This window comes from Tupaia chinensis, unplaced genomic scaffold (genome assembly GCF_000334495.1).
Source record: "Tupaia chinensis unplaced genomic scaffold, TupChi_1.0 Scaffold000047_1, whole genome shotgun sequence".
Classification (NCBI taxonomy): Eukaryota; Metazoa; Chordata; class Mammalia; order Scandentia; family Tupaiidae; genus Tupaia; species Tupaia belangeri.
The window spans coordinates 1657355-1666815 of NW_006159505.1; the positions used below are offsets into that span (position 1 = coordinate 1657355).

The 9461-nt window shown below is 47.1% G+C and overlaps 1 protein-coding gene across 2 annotated transcripts in view; it reads right to left on the reverse strand.

Moving 5' to 3' along the window:
• Nucleotides 1–9461, reverse strand: part of CLPB (ClpB family mitochondrial disaggregase) — a 164099-nt gene that overhangs the window by 36850 nt on the left and 117788 nt on the right. For both annotated transcript variants that reach the window (XM_027774047.1, XM_006140956.3), the window contains one exon: nucleotides 5223–5320. In XM_027774047.1, coding sequence (XP_027629848.1) covers nucleotides 5223–5320 — 98 coding nt within the window. The remainder of the gene's footprint in view (nucleotides 1–5222; nucleotides 5321–9461) is intronic.

The following is a 9461-nucleotide window of genomic DNA, read 5'->3' on the forward strand; positions in this document are numbered from 1 at the left end:
GAGAACTGAGGAAATTGGCAGTGAGGAGAAAATCACACCGGCCATTTAAGGTGATGGAGGGTCGTAGGATAAGGGACACATTTTAAAAGCAAGAATAAAATTAAAAATTAGGTCATAGAAAATTTTAAAATGGGAAAAATCACCAGCACTATTAGGTGAAAAAAAGCAGATTCTAAGCACAGAATTGGATCATAACTTGAATACCTCAGGGCCAAAGAGGGAACATCAATACCTGACAGGCAAGGACATCCTACGGAACGAGGTAGGGGCTCCATGGAGAGTCCATGCCCCTGAGCCCAAAGGCATTACATCCACGTTTCTGAAAAACTCTGAGTTGGCAAAATAAAACACAGCTGCCTGTTTGAGAACCCCAGTATATGCAGTTGGCTACCAACTAGGTTTAAAAAACAAACAAAAAAAGCCATTTATATAGATACGGTCCAGAAAAGGCCAATACAGTATCATAAGAGCAACTCTCCAATACAAATTCTAATAATCATTTCTAACAATCTGATTTTCTGTAAGTCACTGCTTTCTTCCTTGCAGCTTCAGTTTTCCTACCTGTAAAATAGCGGTGGATAACAGCTACATCACATTTCAGTGACAGGGTCAGAGAGAGCATGTAGAGCAAAGCACATAGCATAGGGCCAGATACATTCAATAAATGGGGCCTACTATTACTAAAAAAGTAAAAAATATTAGGGCCCACAGGTGGCATAGTGGTTAAGATGCTGGACTCCCACATGGCTAACCACAATTTGAGTCATGGGCCTGGCAGCTTGAAAATCATGCTTGTGGGGCCAGCAGGTGGCATAGTGGTTAAAGTGCTAGATTCCCAGATGGCTGACCACGGTTCAAGTCCTGACCTGGTGGTTTGCTTTCTCACTTTCTCTCTCTCTCTCTCTTTGGTGAGCACACGTGTCCTTTAGCAAATGAAAAAAAAATAGTAATAATAATGAATACAATTAAATAAATGATTCTAAAAAAGGGAAAAAATTCATGCTAGCACATGTGTGTGCAGGCCCAAAATCCCTGGAAGAGAATGGAGAAGAAGGGATTGTGGTGTGGCTACCCACCAGAGGATGGTTTCTCACTTTCCCTCTTACTGTCTCTCTCTGGCGAGTGCACGTGCCCTATTGCACAAACCTCAAATAAAATTAAAATATCCATACTGTTTATATCTAGTAGGGGGTTAGAATGCTTTTAATTAAGATTCAGTTCAGTTGTCATCTCTTCCAAGAAGCCTTCTTTGATAAGCTGAACCACTGATGATTCAATGGTATCATAGTTTACCTGCCTGTCTCCGCCTGTGAGTTCCTTGAGTGTTCTACTCGTCTGTCTTCTTCCCATCTGGGCCAGAGCCTTACACACAGATGTCATTTATAAATATGTACTACATTATTTAATTCCCTTCATTCTATTTTTTCTCTATGAATAAATCTTCTATAATGAGACATATGACATAATGCTTAGATTACCTATAGAGTAATCTATAAGTAATAAGTAATTTATAAAGTAGAAGAGGTCCAGCTGGGTGGCAGAGTGATGCTGGATGCATCGAAGGGGGAGCCAGATAAGATCAGAGTGGCAGTAACTCATGTCTAGACAAGAGCTGGTAGATGAGCCTCTACATCCTCCAAGTCTGAGTCATGTCAGAGATGCAGGGCCTGAACTCAGAGAGGGCAACTGCTTCTTACTGGCAGGAGACAGAACTCAGGTCTAAACTGTCCTTCCCACAGAAGTCTGCCTCACAAGTTTGAAGAGGTAGATTCATGCAGCTTGGAGGGAAAAAGCAGAGCAGAAAGAATGAGTGACCAAATAAATGCTGAGCAATTGAAGGAAAGGCGATGTTGATGACAACATGGGTAGAAGTCAATGGAGCCGCAGAGCAATTAGGTGGAGATGCTTGGTGGACAAGGGGACATTTAAGATGGAGGCTGTCCAGACTAGACAAAGGGGTCAAGTGCCAAGTGGTGACAAAAGATGAGATAATCTTCAGGCAAGAGCTATAGAAGCCCTAGGCTGGCTCTCAATGGTCCTCTAGCCTCTAAAGGCAGCTCGTCCAATGTGGAACAGCTCGGCCAGGGGCTCTGTCAGGGAGCGCCACCCAGGAAGCCTGGCTCTGTTCTAGGGCTGCCACAGGAAGAATCTCGCCCCCCTTGTCCAGATCATTTCCTGTGCCTGCCTGCAAAGCTTCTGTCCAAGTCAGTGCCCCTACTGTACAGTTCCTCTTGCCACCCAACTGCCCTCGTCTGCACCGATCTAATAGCTCAATGTCTACGTAGAATGTGGTGCCTGCTATTGCCCTCCATGCTAAAGGAGGGTCTGAATAGCACAGAGGATTGCATCAATCATTTTTTCATTCTAGACATTAGCCTTATAATAATGTGGCCACAAGCCACTTCTTTGGGGCAGAAAAATTAGGGGGTCTCTCAGTGGCCCTAACCCCTCCACCATGCTGGCAAGGGGCTCGTTCTCCTGCTTCACTTGGCCAGACGAGTGCCTCCTCTGTGTTACAATACTGACAGACCATGGGTATTATAGTCAAATCCAGTACTTGTCTCAGCGGACATTAATCAGGCCCGAAAGGGGGAATGAAGATGGGGGTACAGTCCTGACCTGATCTGAAACAGTACTGAGGGACTGCCTCAGGGCAGCTCCTAGGTGTGGAAAGTTGGAATAAAGGGAGGGAAGCGTTTGTCAGGAATTTAGTAGCTCTTTCTCGTCCCAAGAGCTCCTTGGGTTGGGCTGGGAAAAGACAATTACCCTTCCTAAACTTCCTCTGAAGGAAACTATTTCAAGGCAGTTACAAGATGTGTTACCAGGTACTTTTAGTTTTCCCCATAGGCACATGGTAGGATTGCTCTTCTCGCCTCCCCTGTGATTGGGTGGGGACAAAGGATTCATTCTGGCCAATCAGTTGTGGAAGGGTCCTATTTCTAGGCTGAGCACCTAACTGCTAATGTCAGACCCTTCAGAGAAATCTCTGCCCTCTGACAAGCAGCCAACAATGTCCCGGTGGCAGGGGGTGCTGCTCTGCCAGTAGACTGAACACCTGTGACAAGCAGAGCAACCCCTGTTCCCAACCGCAGTGGACATGTAGCATGAGGCAAAAAGACATCCTTGTTTTAAGTCATTGAAACTTTGGGTTGTTACAAAAGCATGATCCAGAGTATTGTGACCAATACGTGGGCAAGCAAACATCACACAGAGCCTTAGAAACCATTCAGTCCAGTGTTTTCATTTCATAGGAAGATTAAGCTTCAATGAGGAATGTGCTGGCCCGGAGTCACAGGGCAGTGAGTGGTCAAGCTGGGATCAGAACACACGTCTCCTCTGGGAGCTCAGTGCTCTGATTCAAGAGACTATCTGCCACTAGGTGGGACCTGCCACACTGAATCATTTCAAGGCACTTCAGCCAATTTGAAGACCAGAGACTCCATGACACTGGAAAGAGCACAAGACTGAGTCGACAACTGCATCTTCCAGTCTCAGTCCTGACAATAAACCACTGCATGACCTTGCAGTCAAGGCCATTAGGTTTTGTTTTGACACTTATTCACTTTGAGACCAAAGAAAGGCAAGTCACATTACATACCTAGGCCCCATCTTCCCAGGAGGGAAACAAGTAGGTTGATTTAGGTTTCAGAGATTTATTGTGCCCATGCCAGAGCCCCTTAGGGGTGGCCCTGGAAGGAAGGGTGCGGCCACAGGCAGCCACAGGGGCAGCAAGCACTCTGGTCTATCTCCCCTTTGACCACAACAGCTCAATTTTATTTTTGATTGGTTGATTTTTTTGTTTTCTTTTTTTGGAGAGGGTTTTGCTATAGGATGCATGCGCTCCCCAGAAAGAGACAGACAGAAAGGGAGAAGTCACTCCCCGGGGGGATGGCCATGCCACAATCCCTTCTCCTCCATTCTCCTCCTGGGCTCTTGGGCACAAACGCACATGCACCCAGCATGAGTTTAAGCTGCCGGGGCCAGGACTTGAACCACGGTCGACTACGTGGGAGTCCAACGACATAGCCATTACGCTAACTGCTGGTCCTGCTGGTTGATGTTTTCATAAGGTTTCCCATCACTGAATTTGATCTTTTTTTTTTGGAGAGATTTTCGCTATAGGGTGCGTGCGCTCGCCAGACAGACAGAGAGCGACATAGAGACAGAAAGCGAGAAATCACCCCCCAGAGGGGATGGCCACACCGCAATCCCTTCTCCATTCTCCTCTCGGGATCCTGGGCATGCACGCACACGTGCCCGGCATGAGTTTTAAGCCACTGGGTCCGGGACATGAACCATGGTCGACTACACGGGAGTCCAGTGACACAGCCACTACGCTAACTGCTGGTCCTGCTGGTTGATGTTTTCATAAGGTTTCCCATCACTGAATTTGATCTTTTTTTTTTGGAGAGATTTTCGCTATAGGGTGCGTGCGCTCGCCAGACAGACAGAGAGCGACATAGAGACAGAAAGCGAGAAATCACCCCCCAGAGGGGATGGCCACACCGCAATCCCTTCTCCATTCTCCTCTCGGGATCTTGGGCACACACACACACACACGTGCCCAGCTTGAGTTTTAAGCCACCGGGTCCGGGACGCGAACCACGGTCGACTACGTGGGAGTCCAACGACATAGCCATTACGCCAACTACTGGTTCCCGAGTTTGATCATTTCTAAGGTCCCTGCCAGCTCTGAGATTTGTGATTCCAGCTCTTGAATTCTGTCCTGTTTGCAGGGAGTTCCAAAGTTTTATTTTTAAAAAGGCAAATCAAATTAAGGTGGCCTTTTGGCTCATGCTGTACCAGGCTCCCCAGAGTACGTGAGGAAGGGGGCAGTAAAGGAATGGTTCTAGAGGGAGGGGTCATGGGAAAGGATTGTTTGATGGACTGTAGAATATGAGAGGCTTTGAGCAAATACTACTTGGGCTAAAGATTCTGTCTGGCTAGCCCTACTGCTCTGAAAAGCAACTACGAGGTTCATTACCTCAAAAACTGAATTTGAAGGCCAATCCTCAGAAGCTAGGAGTAGCTAGGGCCTCTCTCCCTGGTCACAACAGGGCAGCTTCTGATTCCTGATGAGACTAGGGGCTGGATTTGTATTTAAGTGAACGACAGTCTCCTGAGGAGAAGTGGTCTTTGGTGCGGAGCCTGACTTGATTTAAGGAGTGAAAGATTCAATGGTGCACAAAGTGCCACAGGTCCCTCCTTTCTCTGAGACTTACCTTGGCCTCAGAAGTCTTCAGAAGCTTCATCACCTCCCCTTCTCGAGCATAATCCAAGGCTGTGTGTCCCATTTCATTCCTCTGCAGGGGGTTGGCTCCTGGCAGGAGGAGAAGGAAAAATGGTCACAGGCTCCACAAGTGATCAGCTCATAAGGAGGAGACCTCAGCCTTTGCTTGGAGGTGGCTTGGGCCCCGATTTCAGTGTGAGCAACGCCCATGGAAACCTAAGATAGCAGAATGGTGGGAAAAACTCATCGGGCTACGCTGGGAGGAGAGTTCTTAGCCCTCTCTGACACAGATGGCAGGATACTGGGGCTGTGTGCACATATGTGCAGTGACACTTTACCTGTGAAGAGAGGAGCTACACACATGCAGATGTGTTAAATACACAAATACACACAGTTAAACATGCTAATGAACTACGTCAAATACATAGATTATATACTTGGCACAGATCCATGTCAATACTCGAGCTCATATATACATTCGTTAAAATGTACACTTCCCACACACTGCATGGAGATGAACATTCGATCACAAAGCTACGTGAGAGGCGTTCAGACCAGAGAAAATCCCAGATAACAACAGCAAAGTCCCCTTGCCTCTGCTCTCTGCTCCTCTCTCCTTCAGTGTTCTCTCACCTCTGGCATTTAAAAAAATTTGAGAGGTTTTTGCTATAGGGTGTGTGCGCTCGCCAGACAGAGAGAGACATAGAGACAGAAAAAGAGAGACCATACCCCAGGGGGGATGGTCATGCCGCAAAGCCTTCTCCTCCATTCTCCTCTCGGGATCTTGGGCATGCACGCACACGCGCCTGGTGTGAGTTTTAAGCCACCGGGTCCGGGATGCGAACCGCGGTCGACTACGTGGGAGTCCAGCGACATAGCCATTACGCTAACTGCTGGTTTCCCACCTCTGGCATTTCTCATGGCCAGAGTCAGTGAGTCCTCTGGACAGGTGTGGGCACCACTAGCATCTTGGCTGTGCCACCCAAGCTGGTGCTGTGTGTGTATGTGCTGGCAGGTATTTCTTCCCCTCTTTAATTCCTGTGATTTGAGGATGACGAAATGGTTAGCTGGGCCATTTATCTACCTTTTTCTAGAGCGCTGGCAGCTGCTAAGCCTGTATAAAGTGCCTACATTGTGCAAAGCTTGGCAGTTACGGAGGAAAGGCTCCTCTGGCCCTCTGCACTCTCAGAATCTCCTTCCCCAAGTTTGAGCACATCACCCTTCTCTCCTAAAACCATGCATCCCATTCCATGTAGCAAGCCCTGAGTGAACAGGCTGCAGACAGAAGATGAGGTGAGGCAGTGCTCTGAGGCAGAAGACAGAACTAGAAGAAAGCTGTACTGTGGACAGCAGGAGGTCATGAACACGTGTTAAAAGGACATAAAGGTGCTAATTATCTCATGTTCCCTGAGCTGTTCTCTTGCTAGGGAAGTGCGATCTGGAAGTAAGAAGGGTTAAGACTCAGTCCCTGCCGTATGAATATAATGGACTGGCTGGAGATCCATTCAGCACAGGACCCTGGCTCAGGGTAGGTGTCCAACCACTGTTTGCTGATGCTCAGTAGAAATCAGTGTTTCTTGGGGGCCGTTAGGTAGCATGGTGGTTAAGGGCACTGCACCCCCATATGGCCGACCGCAGTTCAAGTCTTAGACCCGGTGGCTTGTTTTCTCACTTTCTCTCTCACACACTCTGTCACTCTCTGATCAAATTAAAATAAGAGAGAAAGAAAGAAAGAGAAAGAAAGTTAGTTAGTTGAATAATTCTTAAAAAAAAAAAAAATCAGTGTTTCCTGAACAGCCCAGTAAGATAGCAGTTAAGCCCTATGCATAGGGAGCCAGATCCCACACGGTCAGCCATGGTCTGAACCTGGACCCAGCAGCTTGGAAAAACATGCCAGACTTGTGTTCATAAGTGCCCCAAATCCTGGCGGGAAGGAGAAATGGAGAAGGGCTGCCACGTGACTCTCCCACTTGGGCAGGGGGGTGTTCCTCTCTCTCTTGCGTGTGTCCTCTGTCAATATTAAATAAAATTAGTGTTTCTCAATCTTAGACTGTGAAAACATTCATATCATCACAGAAAACTCTTCCTACACAAAATCTCTACTTATTTTATTTTTTCCCCTGTATTGCACTCGCCAGAGAGAGACACAGACAGAAAGCATCTCCCAACGGGGTGTGGTGAAGCTGCAAACCCTTCTCTTTCATCTCTCCATGTTGTCAGGGTTTGGGGCACACAGACACACAGGTACATGTGATGAGCGTGTTCTTTAAGCCACTAAGTTTGGGATTCGAACTGCGGTCAGCCATGTGGGATCTGAGTCCCTTAACCCGTAGGCTATGGAGCTGGCCCAAGTGTCTCTACTTAAAAGACTCCATCAACTTGTCAACACTAGTAAACGTGTATTGGCATTGGGCTGTCTGCCTGGGCTGCTGAGGAAGAGGCCAGATTCCACCCAGGTGCGGAAGGATGAAGGGAAGGGCAGAGAACAGGAAGTATAAGCCAAGCCAAGGAAAATTATTATCAATAAGAAACAATAATTGTATGATCCTATTTTCTAACTGGATCATAAATATCGACATATTACACATTATTTCCTATTATGGTAATTTGCATACCACAAAATTAAACCTTTTAAAGGATACGATTCAGTGGGTTTCTCGAAAGTTTAGTTTTATTCTATTCATGGTAGAGTGCATGGGTGTGCTTATGAGAGAGATGGAGGGTTGTGGGGGAGGGAGAGAAGCACCCTTGACAGAGTTTCGTCATGCTGCAGTCCCCTCTCCCCTGCCTGCCAGTCTGTCAGGATTTTGGACATATGTGCACAAACCTAATGTGTTTTCAGGCTGACCTGGGATCTGAACCAGTGCTTGGCCATGTGACTTCCAGCATTATAGTTCAGTTTTGCTACTGGTTGTGCCGCTAGGCTGGGCTAAGGACTTGGAAATATACTTACAAGGTTGTGCAACCATCACCTCTAACCAGTTCCAGAACATTTTCACTCTCCTGAAAAGCAACTCCATACCACTGGGCTACAGGGTTGGCCTGTATGTTTTCTGTCTTCTGAGTAGATACTACTACTACTACTACTAATGGGACCAGCAGGTGGCATGGTGGTTAAAGGCGCTGGACGACTCCCATATGGCCATCTGCAGTCCAAGTCCCAGACCTGCAGGCTTGCTTTTCACTTTCCCACTCTCTGATCAAATTAAAAATAATAAATAAATAAAATTCTTAAAATAATAATATGGTATTACAGAGTACTTATTATGTGTCAGGTACTGTGTTCTGTACTTTCTATACATTTTATCATTTAATCCTCACGACAACCCTGAGGGATAGGAATTAAAACTCCTAAGATACAGATGTGGAAACTGGGCTCAGAGGAGAGACATAATTAGCAGAGGACACAAAGCTAGCTTTGTTTGTTTGTACCAGGAGTCAAATCCATCCCCTGGTTTTTCTAGGTCCAATTTTCCACACTCTTAAAAGGGTGGCCAAGGCACAACCCTGAAGAAAAATCATCTGTGGCCTTTCGCTGTACAGGAACAAGTGCAGCCTCTTTAGTATGGAGAGTGTCTGTGGTCTAACTAGTGGTTGCGTCCTCAGAGCCTGGGTGGGGGTTATGCTCTTTCAGTTCTGATAGCACTTACTGGGCACCTACATCACAGGGCTATGGGTATAAGACAACGCGGGATTGACAAAGCCAATGAAGCCTTTTATACTTGACCATTCTATAGCGATTGACACCTTGACTGTTCTCTCCTCTGATTTTATAAAACATCTCTGTAGGTTTTCCTGTGGTGACTGCTCTTTCTTGGTCTCTTTTGAAGGCTCTTCTTCCTCTCTTTAAGGTTAGACACTACTGGAGTTTGAGTCAAGCACCACTCCAGCTCTCCAGGAGATAATGGGGGCAGGAGACAAGCACACACGGTAACACAGGCTAACTACATCGAGGTGCCAAAGGAGGGCAGGTGGCACTGAGGAGGAACAAAGAGCTCAGGGGCTTGTTCACCTGGTAGGCCTTCCTAGGCCTGGTTTCTCTGGGGCTCAGCACTGAGCAGGGTCTGCAGAGCTGAGGGGCCAGTGGCAGACAGGGAGCCACAACTGAGCTGTGGAAAGGCCTCTCCTTTCTGAGGCAGCCCAAGGGGAGCTCTGTCACTAGATGGGCTGGAAAGGAAGTGGGGATTAGGGAAAGGGCTAGGAAGAGAAAGAAAACAGCAAAATGGAGAGA